This window comes from Sander lucioperca, chromosome 3, assembly GCF_008315115.2.
Source record: "Sander lucioperca isolate FBNREF2018 chromosome 3, SLUC_FBN_1.2, whole genome shotgun sequence".
Taxonomy (NCBI): domain Eukaryota; kingdom Metazoa; phylum Chordata; class Actinopteri; order Perciformes; family Percidae; genus Sander; species Sander lucioperca.
The window spans coordinates 10,141,803-10,155,303 of record NC_050175.1 but is presented as its reverse complement, the minus strand read 5'-3'; the positions used below and the strand labels follow the sequence as shown (position 1 = coordinate 10,155,303).

Below are 13,501 nucleotides of genomic sequence, written 5' to 3'. Positions count from 1 at the left end.
CCTTAACCATATACTGTGTGTGTGTGTGTGTGTATGTGTATGTGTGTGTGTGTGTGTATATATATATATATATATATATATATATATATATATAGCTAGCCTAAAACATTTGATTGAGAGAACTTGTTGGCAGCAGCTTGGGATGAAGTGATGCCAGGAGCCCTTTGGTCCAGGCATTATGCCTGCTTACCAACAGATACAACATGAGAGTCTGATCTAGACTTAAAGGGGATAAAAGAAAAAAAAATGTACAGTCTTCCGTGGCTACACTAAATGTTGCTGATTTATTCCTAGAAACAAGTGCGCTCCAGTTCCTTATGTGTGAACAGGCTCAACACAACTGCTATACCACAGGGAAATTTGGCCAAATAATACCATTGCAACGGTGATACACCAGTCCTCTTTCATCATACAAACGCTCATTTCCATGGCAACGCCATTATTCAAAATGAGTCCATTAGCAGAATGAGCCCTAATTCGTAAAGGAGCAAAAATTACAAGCAACCAGCTTTAAGGAGTGCAGAGGTCAGGGCCTTAAAGCCTCAACAGTAACACTGTGAGCATAGAGTCAGTCATCATTATGTAATTATTTATCATTTTGTGGTTAAGTTACCATTAATAGGGTAAATTACTTTTTTTATATTGTTTTTCTTGAGCTCATTTAAGTTGCATTAGCTGTTTGTTTCCAGCATTTTTATACCATATATTCTCATAGAAAGACATTTTCTGTGTTTTCCAGCCAGTTATGTCTATTTTGAGAGTGATATGAGGATAGATGAGAGATAGTGTTGTCTAGACCTACTCTATCTGTAAATTGTCCTGCGATAACGTCTGTTATGATTTGACACTACAAAAAAAATCCATTTAAAAGGTCTTAAATTTAGTAGTAACTTGTAAACGGAGCTGCTGCTTCTATTAGCTGTAGTGCTGTGGGGATGTTCGGGCTCTCTGCAGCGCTGTCTGGTGACAAAAGGCCAGAGGAGAGAGGGGCAGACATGGAGCCCTCCCCCCTCCTTTTCTCGGCGAGGGAAGCGGGCAGAGAGCGGGTGTTGGAGAGGTGTGGGGGGTTGAACGGCACCAGCTAGTGACCTCAGGCAGAAAGAATGTCCCCGTTTGCTCAGTCGGCCCGCTCCCCTAGCAGCGCACCACACAGTCATCAGCGCTGGGGCCTTTGTGTTCACCTTCCAGACCCCAAACCCAAGAGCAGAGGCCACAGACGAGCACACAGCAACACCTCGCAGCCCCTGCTGCTGCACTGTTCCCTATAATCTCACTGTTCCTGCAAGTTTAGCCTCTCCAAAGTCTTGGTTTTGAAGACAGTGTCTCTTAAGAATTGCTTCACATGGAGTTCTTCCTCAATCCTGCTTTTCTCTTTGCTCCACGTTACCAAAATGCTAATTGCTCCACAGTCTCAAAGTCTTAAAAGTCTAACCTATTGTGTGGACAGCATTCCTCGGCTGCCCCAGCCATTTATGTGGGTGTTAATGTATTGCCATCTCCCAGCATTGTGACACCGTGTTTGTGTGTGAAATACAGCGATTGCATAAATTTCAGTGTTAAAAAGAGAGGGGGGGGGCATGTCTTTTCCCATGCTGGGACACCCATAAAATCAACGGTGGCTTGGGACGACAATTAAATCTGACTAATCCAGCAGATTTATGAGATCCGTGTGCTTCGTCTGCCAGGCTCGGGTGAAGTCATCGTGCTGCCAGAGAGACACCGCTGCTGTTAAGTGAATTTGAATGGTCGAGCTGTGAGGGGTGCATGGCAGGGGGCTGCAGAAGCCAGCCTGCAGCAGAATTTCCTTTTTAGATTGAATTCAGACTTGGATTCTGATGAATGAAGACTCACCCAGAGGAATTCAGCCTTCACACTCGGTGCTGGAAGCTCAACATGCTGAACCTGGGCTAGCTGTGGTGTGGGCATGTTTCTGTGGATGTGTTTGCAAGGTTTAAGACTGAAACTATTGATTGCTTTCATATTTTATGTCTTAAAGTTGCGTAATCAGTCTAACCAGCAGGCAAGAAAATCTCAGTGTTAATTTGATAATGTGGAACAATGAGTAAAGCCAACAGTAGCAGCAAAAGTTTGGTATTGTATGAATGACCAGTAGTTTAAGTAGATAATCATATTGATACATTTCAATATGCAGTCGAGTACTGGTTTTAGCTCTAGTGTTCATGCATGTTTTAAAGTTAGGGACATCCTCCCTCCAGCCTGCTTTTGTTGGTCTGTCTGTGAGCGGTGCACAATGGCAGGGAAGGGAGGAGAAGAGATTTTTGGGGGGGAGGTTTGAAAAGCAGCCTCCTGTATTGATTGTGTATGGGTTGTGAATGGAATCCTGCTGGGATCAATGATCGAAGTAATCAAATGGATGCACAGGCAGGATGTTGCATCCGTCCATCCGGCCGGCCATCTGCTCGACACTGACCTGCTGTCGTGGTTGTAAAGTAGAGAGATTAAGGAAGAGGCATACAGTGTGTATTTTGACTATGAGTGTCAGAAGTTAACAGAAATTGTGCCCAAAATGTTTTTCGTTTGACTTTTTCTGATAGGGCTGTCGTGATAATCGCCATATTGCAATACCGTGCTATTGGCATGGCGACCATAAACACTATGTTCCCCTTTTTTTTTCTTTTTTAATGAGGCTAGGCCCTTTTTGTTTCACACTTCAATGCGTGTGTATTGAACTTTTAATAAATTCATAATGAAAACAAGAGTTAAGAGTGTAATTTGTACTTGAACCGCTCCATCTAAAGGCTGCTTGAAAGCAGTGGGGGATAAGGAGTTTGGCTCCGGTTTGTTTTTGTGTACGTTAGCATGTTGGATGCGTTTCCTCTCACATAACTTACAACGGTCGAGCAACGCCGAAACACCGTCCTCATCTTATGCACAACTCTCTCACCGTTGCTGTTGTGGCTGACCGGGAACCCGGCGGCAGCCCTACAGCTCCAGCGTTTCTTTGCACTCGCCATAGTGTAACTGACTTGCACGCCAATCCGCTTGTTGTGCTAACCTCAGCACCTGTTGCTAACAGCAGACAGCTAAAGGTTACCGGGCGGAACGCACGCTTGTAAAATTTTGTTCTGCATTATGTGCATCAATCTACATACCATATGTAGATATGCGCAAGCCCTAGTGTCTGACATGATCTATTCATCTATAGGTTGAGTGTGCCTTTAATATGCTGCTATAACAGCCTCCACTCTCCTGGGAAAGTTTTCCACAACATTTTGGAACATTGCAACAAGCATTTGCTCCCAATCATCCACAAGAGCATTTTAAAGCAACACTAAAGAACTTTTCCCGCTTCGGTCCCCCTACAGGTTGGAAGCGGAATTGTCCATTACATTACATTGTCTAGTTCATTCGAATTACAGATCTGCTAAGTAATATGTAATGTAATGGACAATTCTGCTTCCAACCTGTAGAGGGACCGAAGCGGGAAAAGTTCTTTAGTGTTGCTTAAGGCCTGGTCACACCAGAAAGTGGTACAGTAAAATGAATCTGCACGTCTCTGTGCAATATTTTGGTCTAGAAGCTGGGTGACGTAGGGACTGTACTGGCAGGGCTACTTGGTAAACTGCTGTAACTGGTGAGCTTACTGCTAAATCGCTAGCTACAGAGCTCTTTTTTTGTCTCTCCGGCTCTCCATCCCCTTAAAAGTGCGGACTCTCAAGACGGCTTACTATAGGTCAGCAATGCAAATTTGCAGTTCAAAGTTCACCAAAGCTGAACACAATGTGAATCATTTGCACTGATTGTGATTTTAAATGCTGGTGTGGCCAGGATTTGGTGAGGTTGGACATCCAAAGGTTTGGACAGGTTCTAGGACATCCCGAAGGCGCTGGATGGGGTTGAGGTCAGGCTAGTGAAGTTCCTCCAAACCAAACTAAGAAAAGAATTTCTTTTCAGACCTGCTTTGTACATTATGGCTTTGTCATGTTGAAACAGGACACTGCAGTCTCCAAACTGTTGCACACAGTTGTCTAATATATTATCGTATCATTGTATGCTGCAGCATTACCTGTTGTCTTTATTGGAACTAAGCATTGGAACTAACCTATCCCAAACTATGAAAAACAGCCACAAAACAAAAATTAATAAAAGTGGTGCACATGGTCCACGTCCTTTAGGTGTGTCTGCAGCAGCACGTTGGCTTAACTCTTCTTGAATATGTTAAGCCAATATGTATGACTTCAGTTGTTGTCTTTCTTTATAGGACGGAGGCTGCGAGGGAAAGCGTTCTACAACGTCAACGGAAAGGTCTACTGTGAGGAAGATTTCCTGGTAAGTGTTCTTGATTATTGATTTTGTTCTGTGATGATCAGCCCGGAGCGCCGTATCATTGCCTCATGGTGGGTTGACAGAGGGCCGGGCGGAGCAGAGAGCGAGGGGTCTCCAGAGGAGAATTCTGCAGAGGAAATGGACATGGCAGCTATAATTAGTAGTTTAGCACCACCCCTCCAATTCACACTAATTTCCCCCAAATTTCCCCGAGGAGCTCAATTACCCCACAAGCTGCTCCTCAGCACTCACAATTAAGAGCGGGAGGACGACAGCTGTAGCTCTCAGGCTCTCGATCCATCTGCTTCAGGTTAACAGGGCAGACACAGGGCCTGCTCTTGCGATGCCTTCGTGTTCTGTCGGAAATATTCTAAAGATACATATAATTTAGATGAACACAACAAGATGCTGATTGTGCAAATGAAAGAATGTCTTTTCTGATCAGTACAGTGTGTGTTAAGACTGAGGACATTTGAATAAAATGTTGCAGAGATTGATTTCCAAACGTGGAAGGAGCTTACAGAAGCTTCCTGTAGCATAAATGTTGAAATCAGCTTCATGATCCAAACAACCTCACAACGCATGGCCTCATCTGCTGTCAATACTTCCTGTTTATCGACAGCTTCCCCCTTTAGAGTAAACCTGTTGATCTGTGGGGAAATACTAAAATTCCTGTTTTGCACTTTACAATCACTTCCCCTCAGTGATTAAAATGATGCTGGAGGTCAGATGACGGGATGAGACTAATCTTCTTCCGCCTCCCTGACACAGCTAAGACTCGACTAGTCTGGCCTGCCAGCCCCGGGGTGTCTCCGGGGTCGAGGTTGGGGGGGAGGTGGTGGTGGCAGATGGTAGATCTGGAGTGGAGATGTCAGGGCAGGGGGCGGCCTGCCCATCACCACCTCCACCTGGTAGCCATGTCCAGGCTACCCTGGACCAGGAGGTCACAGCCCTGAGGGGGGTTGTGAGCTGCAGATGGTCACCTTCATTAAGTTGCTGCACTCTGGGTTTAATGGAAAGGAGCTATTGATGTGACGCAGGGTCTTTTGTTTCCTGTAACACACAGAAGGCGCTTCACGCCCCAGTTGGTCCAGTGGAGATGCTCACTGGCCAACAAACGCATGGTAATTCCCAAATGTGCATGGATTTATTTTAACTGTATGCATATGATGGAGGGCCTAGCAGAATAACCAGTAAAATATAGATTTGAATGCGCCACAGTTCAGCTGAGACAAAGGATTCTGAAAGAAATCCTTTTCGTGTTCATATTAGAGCGCAGCAGCACCCTCTATAGATGAGTCTCAGACTGAAACAAGTTCATGCATCCGGTGTGGCGCTGCACACGTTCCACTGATTGCATGGCCAGCAGAAATGTCTCCAAAATTTACTGCTGAAGATATTAAGTCCTGTGTCTTGTCTTTCAGTACTCTGGTTTCCAGCAGACGGCTGATAAGTGTTTCGTGTGTGGTCACCTCATCATGGAGATGGTAAGAGTTTTATCAAACAGTGTGTGTGTGTGTGTGTATGTGTGTGTGTATATATATATATATATATATATATATATATATATATATATATATATAAAATATTTAATGTCATAGTTAACTCGCAGTTAATCGCACATTTTTATCTATTCTAAATCCTTGATTTCTTTTTGGCCCATTATTTTTTCTCATTTTAATGCTCTTATCAACATGAAAAAGTGGATCGGCTTGTTTTGTGCAAATGTTTTTTTAAGTTTGTTCTTAGTTGTGGTATCCATGTGCTTCTGTCTGAAGCATAGACTGTTAATATTAATATACAGTCTATGGTCTGAAGTCATCCATTGTCGCCTGGCTTTGACGAGGGGGCGGAGAATTCGCATCAGCTTGGCCATCAAGTGGTATCTCAGACCGGACGTGCTGCGTTGATAGCTCAGTTCACAATGCCAAAACACACAGATCACTTTGGTCTTGTCAATGGAACCATTTGGCAACTTTTTAAAAGTAAACTTTCCATTCAGAATCTTATTGGCATCCATTTCGGCTCCTCGCGTTCGCCATCCACTGAAAACGTAACATTAGCCTACTACTCTTTGGCCGGCTCGCGAGCCCAAACAGGTGTGTGCGGCGTGCCTGTTGTTTTGTTTCCGGTCTAGCTAGATCCGGTGTGGTGTTGTGGTTTTTCTAACGTTACTAGTTGTTGCAACAACATGTGAAAAAAACGACAAAGTTTGCTAGGCCAAAAAGAACGTTATCTCACGATAAAGAAATTGACGCCGTTAAAATGGGTTTGCGTTAATGCCGTTAATAATGCATTTAACTGACAGCACTAATATATATATATACACTTTAAATGTTCCCATCTTATTATGCTTAAGGTAAGTATAGCAAAGTTACGATATTGTGCAGAGACATAAAATCTCACATTGATAAATAAAATATTCATTTTCAGTTTCTACTTGTCTTTGGCCTTATTTAGTAACAACATTGTCAGTGCAGTAAACACATGATATCACATCACCCTCACGGAGGTTTTATGTTTTTAATCTGGACTTTAAGAAACCTCTTTGATGGCAGCCCATTGTGTGTTATTTACTGCATGAACTCCATGGACTCACTCCCAAGTCTTACTGTTACCTTGTGTGTGTTTTTTTCTGTGTGTGTGTGTGTGTGTGTGTGTGTGTGTGTGTGTCTGTGTGTCTGTGTGTCTGTGTCTAGATCCTCCAGGCGCTAGGCAAGTCTTACCATCCTGGCTGTTTCCGCTGCGTGGTGTGTAAAGAGGGTCTAGATGGCGTACCTTTCACCGTGGACGTTGAGAACAACATCTACTGTGTCAAAGACTACCACACGTAAGGAGAACGGCTCTCTGCTCTGCACACTGATAAAATGTGATTACTGCATGACAGAATATGGCCTGAGATTTGCAAACCAGCTGTTCAGCATGAAATGGAAAATTTGGAATGTGGAAATAGCAGTTTGTCACAAAATGTATGGCACTCAATCTACTCCTGCTGTTTTTTTTAGGTTTTTTTTTAACTACGTAGTAGTATCCTTGTATTTAGTGTGGAATAAAAGAACAACTGATTCACACTACATAGAGGCTAGTGACATTTTCAAGTTTGTCATTTTTGTTCTCTCTTCCATGACAGGGTTTTTGCGCCCAAATGTGCCTCCTGCAACCAGCCCATCCTCCCAGCCCAGGTAAGGAAAATATCTAAATTCACATTAGTTCCAGCATATCTTACATGTCTGTTAGGTTTGTCATCTCCAAGAAAAAAAAACTATTGAACAAAGCAAATGCCATCTAGACACATGCTGGTGTTTGGTTGACTGGGCTAAAACAAAGTTAAATACTAGATTTAATGAACTTCACACTTTTACAGACAAGATTGTAAAGATTCAAAGATAAACATCAGGTGATATATTTTTTTTCAAAATGAATATGAAGCATTTTAAAATGTTGCCTTTCATGTGAGACAAATGTGCATTAAGTCTTAGATCCTCTGGTTTCTATGAACGTGCCATGTAGCAAAGGGAGTACTAATATCTCTCTTATTAGTCACTTTCAACAAAATAAACACAACAACAGCAATGGTATCATGAGATCCTTTTGTTTGTGTATATGTAGAGTAGCTTTGGTGTATCGTTCTCGTACAGTGAGAGTAGAGTAGGTTGTGTGAGTGTGTGTGTGTGTTGCTTCAGGACACGTGGCAGCTGCGGGGATCAAACCTGAGATCTGCTGGTTATTGGACCATCACTTTAATGAGACACTAGACTGATGTAATGTGAAGGTCTGACTGTGTGTGTGTCCCACCAGGGCTCCGAGGAAACCATCCGGGTCGTTTCTATGGACAAGGACTACCATGTGGAATGTTACCACTGTGAGGTGAGATGCTGCTCCTGCCTGCACTCTGTCCACACACACACACACACACACACACACACACACACACACACACACACAGTCACACACACACACACACACACACACACACGGGGAATGACTAAGAGCAGTCTACCATGCATGTGATTTGACTAGAGTCAATTCAGCATCACTGTGTGTGATTCAACATTTTCAGGCTGTTGTGAAACACACAGACAATATTTACACACACAGTTCACCCTGTTGAGCCACACACACCTGAGCATGCACAGACACATTCACATGCACATCCACTCAGGCCCACAGACACAGTGAACCTGGGTAAGAGCTGCAAATCGTTGGACGAGACTAGACTCTGTTTTGTGCCGGCAAGCGTGAATCACCGCTGCAGTCTGTTGTTGAGTGAATGAGACACACACACACACACACACGCACACGCACACACACAGAAGAAGAAAAAAACAGACAGATACCAACCCAACGTTATGGCTCAAAATTGTGACTCATTGACAAAGCACATTCCAGTGTTGAGCTCTGAACTCAGCTGGGGACTTGTTGCTTAAAACAGACTTGTGAAGTCAGTCATCCTGCCACTCCACTCCGTCAGATGGTTTGCAGATCAATTGTGACAGAAATGTCTTGTGAAAAAGTAACCATTTCACGCCACCCTGCAGTGATTTAGAATTTTTCTTCTGAATCGTAAATACGGAATTGAGAGACATTTCTACTGTCCTCGTGAGCAAGATAAGACTGATTTCTCTTGAATGGCTGACATTCCACTTCATAGAAGTCGGTCAGATCAGTGCAGTGGGTAATGATTCAGCAGAGTTGTCGAGTGGGCGGGGGCGGGGGGACTTGTTGACAGAGGAAGGGTAAAGTCCAGAGCTGAATCATCCTGGAGATTGTAAATTCATTACATATTGAACAAATATCAAGTTCTTGTTTTTAAAAAAACATTTTCCAACAATACTGAGCAGAAGATGCAGTGAGATTCAGACACGCATTAGTGCGAATTCATTTATAATGCATGGATTTTCAGCTGCTGATCCAGGTCTGAGTCACGATAGCAGCAGGGTGGTCAGCACCCTCTCACCCTCGGGTCCAGTAAAAACAGCTGCACGGCTGAAGTCACCACATGCACTCACTCGCTACCAAGACCCAACAACTAACCCTCCCGGATTACAGTTTTCTTCTAAACATTTGCGGTTTTTTGATGACAGTAAATTTGGAAATTCAGCCGACGTAAGCTTAAAAGAATAGTTCAATGTTTTGGGAAATATGTTAGACAAGAAGATTGATACCACTTTCATGTCTGACGGTGGGATCAATCGTCTCATCTAACTATAAGCTTGTTTTTCCCAAAATGTAAAACTGCATTTTGCATTAATAAAGCACACAGACTCACACTCATCTTGGTTTAGTTATTGATAGACAGGCACAGCTGGAGCTCTCTAAAAAAGCTCCTCAAAGTAATGATAGTCCACTGATACTTTTACGGTCCACACACACACACACACACACACACACACACACACACACACACACACACACACACACACACACACACACACACACACACACACTCTCTCATCTCGGTTTAGTTATTGGTTGTCTTTGTGGTGTGTCTTAATTTTTCCGTCTTTATGCCATTCTCTCAGGACTGTGGTCTCCAGCTAAACGACGAAGAGGGCCACCGCTGTTACCCACTGGAAGGCCACCTGCTCTGCCACGGCTGCCACATCCACCGGCTCCAGCCGCAGGTCCCTGCCCACCTGCCCCCCAGCTACCCCCTCCATGTCACCGAGCTGTGACGGGGAGGAGGGTGGGCAGCAACCGAGCCCCGCCTCCCTGCTGATCAGAGACACTAGCAGCGGGAAAAGAAGGCCTGCACCCCCTCCAGCAGTTCCAGGGAAGCCTCAGTGTGGCCATCTGAGCTACTGCCCCTGTCCTCCAACTGGATGGCCAGGCCGTAGACTAACACACTCAGTGCAGCTCCCACCACAAGACCCTGCTGTCACATGACAGGGCTGGGAAAAAAAGGGTCCTCCTCCGCCTCCATCTGTGGTCCTTTTCTCCCCCCTTCCCCCTGGGTGCCTAACCCTGAAAGCCAACACGCCGGCTCACCCAGAGGCCCCCGGTGACGTCACACAGCCTGACCCCTGCACATTCATCAAAGAGAGGGTTTTTGGATCGGAGGAGAGGACGCAAACTCGTCCCTCTCCTTGCTTTCATCTATTCCTTTCCATGTTTTTTTTTTTGTATTCCTGTGCTGTGACTGAAGCGGTTTACTGCGGTGAATTCACCAGTGCTAAGAACGCCGCTGATATCGGCGTCAGGGAGGCCAGGGAACGAGCCGCTACATTCCAGTGCTGGCCTGAAGGGACAGACCCCAGGGTGGCCATGCTGTGCCTTCAGAGCGGGCTCTCTCCGTGCAGCTTCTAACACTGAAATGGAGTCCTGCTAAAGGCTATGCAAAGGACACCCAGCATCATGACACAGGGCTGTGAGAAAAAAACTATAAACTAATCGCTCGTCGTGACCCTGCACCACCACGAAATAGCAGATGCACCGTAGCACCACAAGCCCAGAGGACCAACTGACATTCCACTTAGAAGTCTTAGATCGAGACCTCCAGAGATTCACAAGCAGTGTCTTAATTAATGATCATATTATGACAGAAAAAGAAAATTTTAGATGCACATAGAATGTCTTTTATATATGAATATATATTTTGCAAATGTTTTCCACATAAGATCGTAGATGTAGATTCTCATTTTTTTTCTTGTTGCTGCGCTCACAATAGAGTCAGAGGTGAAACGTGCTGTCTGTCATGCCGTCAGAAGCCTCGGAAGATTTTAGGGTCTGTCGTATCATTTCTCCTCCCGGACGCAGAGCCTCTTCATGTCTGTGTGGGACACAGATCCCACTGGCTTTGTATGCGCAGACCTGGCTCAAATAGTATTTGCCATGAATTCCTTCAATTATTTTTTCCCACTTTAAGTACCAAATGTTTAGTTTGGGCAACGAATGTGTTCCTTTTAGACCACATAGCCCCTCCCTCTACTGACTGTAGACGGCTGTAACACACACTAACAGTCAACCATTTCGGCATACCTTAAATTTCACTGTCGTTGGTTAAACCTCAAGCAGTGTATTTATTGGAAATACAAGTTACTAAAAAGTATAAGTGAATTTCAAAAATAATTTTGACTATTTAACTGGATAGATCTTGATCACTCTGTATATCTGTTTTACAATTCATGGCAGCACTCTCTGTGTTTTTAAACATACAAGCTTAAATGGAGCAGTAATTGAAGTTCTATGTAATGGCTTGTATTTTTGTTTGACATAATTCCCACAAGATGTTACAATGCATTTATATACAGGACTTTATCTTTAGAGTTTTCAGAATTGCGAATTCTGACCTGTCAAGCGTGCCAAGTTATTACACAGAGCTCTAAGAATAAGATTAAATCTGAGAATTTAGCTAGTAATTGGTCTTCAAATACTGAGATTTAGGTCATCATAGATACCAAATGCTAGCTCATGACTGAGAAACGGAGATATTAACAGAGATGTTGCCCAAAATAAAGTATATAAGTAAAATAAGTATATTATTAAGCTCTATGGTATTTAACTATGAAAAGGCATTTCAAAACTCTGATCGAGGCTAAACATCTGTATGTTAAAGATTATAGAAGGCGCTAGTTTTGAGAAAAATAAACGGCATGTTTAGGTCACCAGACTTCTCATAAGAGGGATACAGATCTGGAAAATCATGTCGCCAATCATCAACTTCATTCCTTATTTAGACTTATAGGAGAGAGATATATATATATATATCATTTCCCATGCTAAAACAGTGTTCACAAGCATTTGTTGATGAAACATATGTCATCTGGTGACAGTAATGCTTTTCTGAACACCCAAAGAGGATCCTAATGTCAAAGGTCTCCGGTCATTTCAAGGTACTTGTCTGACATCTGGCCCCTCTGGTACTCAAAGAGGGATAAAACAAATTGAATGATTTATTTGCAAATACATCTTTCAACCTGGAGCTGCTGGTCTCACTCGTGATTTTAGGGAGTCCCCCACATGTTTCCCTTGCTGTGTGTGCGTGTGCGTGTGCGTGTGCGTGTGTGTGTGTGTGTGTGTGTGTGTGCACGCGCACTAATGGCAGGGCCATGGCACATGCACCTCACTGTGTTTGCAGGGCAGCGCAGCATCCGTCACAATGACCTGCTCTCTCTGTTAGCGATGACTGCGTTTGTTTCCAGAGGATTGTGTCTAATTCTTGGTGTTTGTTTGAACGTCTGTCTAGCAACATATTGGCGGGGTTTACCCGTGTTCCAGTAGCTGACATATCATCCTGTGACTAGCAAACTCCACCCATCTGGTATTAAAACTAGAATAAAACAATCACCAACTATTATATACAAACACTGGCTCTTATTCATACTGTATTACTGTACACGCAGGTCTGAATAAATACTACTGAATGTGTCAAAAACAGACAGAAGGCAGGGGACACCACAGGCAGAAAGTGCTTTGATGTAATGAGATTCATTCGAATGTAATAAGTGTTGTATTTTAGTAAAGCAGAAAAGAAAAGGACTGCATATGTGAGACATTCCCCTTGTCATTTGATTAACCTCCATGTTGTGTAAGGGTTCTGGTCAAGTAATGTGTGCTATACTTGAAGAATGAGGCATTTTTTTTAACTTATCTGCACAATATCAACCCCTGAGGAGAACTTAACAAGAGTGTATCCCCTTTTAAGATGTCTTAATTCACCCGTTTAAAAGTAATACTTCAGTTTCTATTGCATAGCACACAGCTAAGTATCCCTGTACATAAAGAGGCTAGTTTGTTTATTTTATTTTTCTGTCAAAAATCACTTGGAAAGAGAAGACTTCTGCTTCTCCTACTGGTAGTTCCAACAAGCACATCAGTCCCACATCTTTTGTATCGCTAAGTGTTTTGATTACCTAGATGGTTCATAAAAAAGGAAAGTAGATCTATTTATCTAAACATGAAAAAAGTCTAAAGTTATTTAATGTATTAAAAAATCGGGACGTATCATTTAACTGTAGATGACATAATCTGCTTTTTCAATAAAGTGGTTTTGTAGCTAACTGCAAAAAACATGTCTGTTTTTGTTTTCTTTTATTTTGCTGTTGGTCGGTTTAGTAAATTAAGAGTTAAAGAGTTAGTAAATAGTATAAAATTTGCCACCACAAAATTACACCCAGTTTCAAAACACTGCTAGTATTTTTTTTTTTTTTTTTTTTTTCTCTCATACACCCTTTATGACTGGTTTTATTTTGGACGTCTTTGGCACTCTTTGGTG

General features: G+C 43.1%; 1 protein-coding gene across 1 annotated transcript in view; it reads left to right on the top strand.

The window, feature by feature from the left end:
• The window catches only part of LOC116037556 (WT1 interacting protein), a 30,527-nt gene extending 17,227 nt beyond the window's left edge, over window positions 1–13,300 (top strand). Inside the window, exons 3-8 of the mRNA XM_031281465.2 lie at window positions 4,223–4,290; window positions 5,712–5,774; window positions 6,987–7,117; window positions 7,418–7,469; window positions 8,086–8,154; window positions 9,810–13,300. Of these exons, the coding sequence (XP_031137325.1) occupies window positions 4,223–4,290; window positions 5,712–5,774; window positions 6,987–7,117; window positions 7,418–7,469; window positions 8,086–8,154; window positions 9,810–9,962 (536 nt within the window). The 3' untranslated portion in view covers window positions 9,963–13,300. The remainder of the gene's footprint in view (window positions 1–4,222; window positions 4,291–5,711; window positions 5,775–6,986; window positions 7,118–7,417; window positions 7,470–8,085; window positions 8,155–9,809) is intronic.
• The last annotated feature ends 201 nt before the right edge of the window (window positions 13,301–13,501 follow it).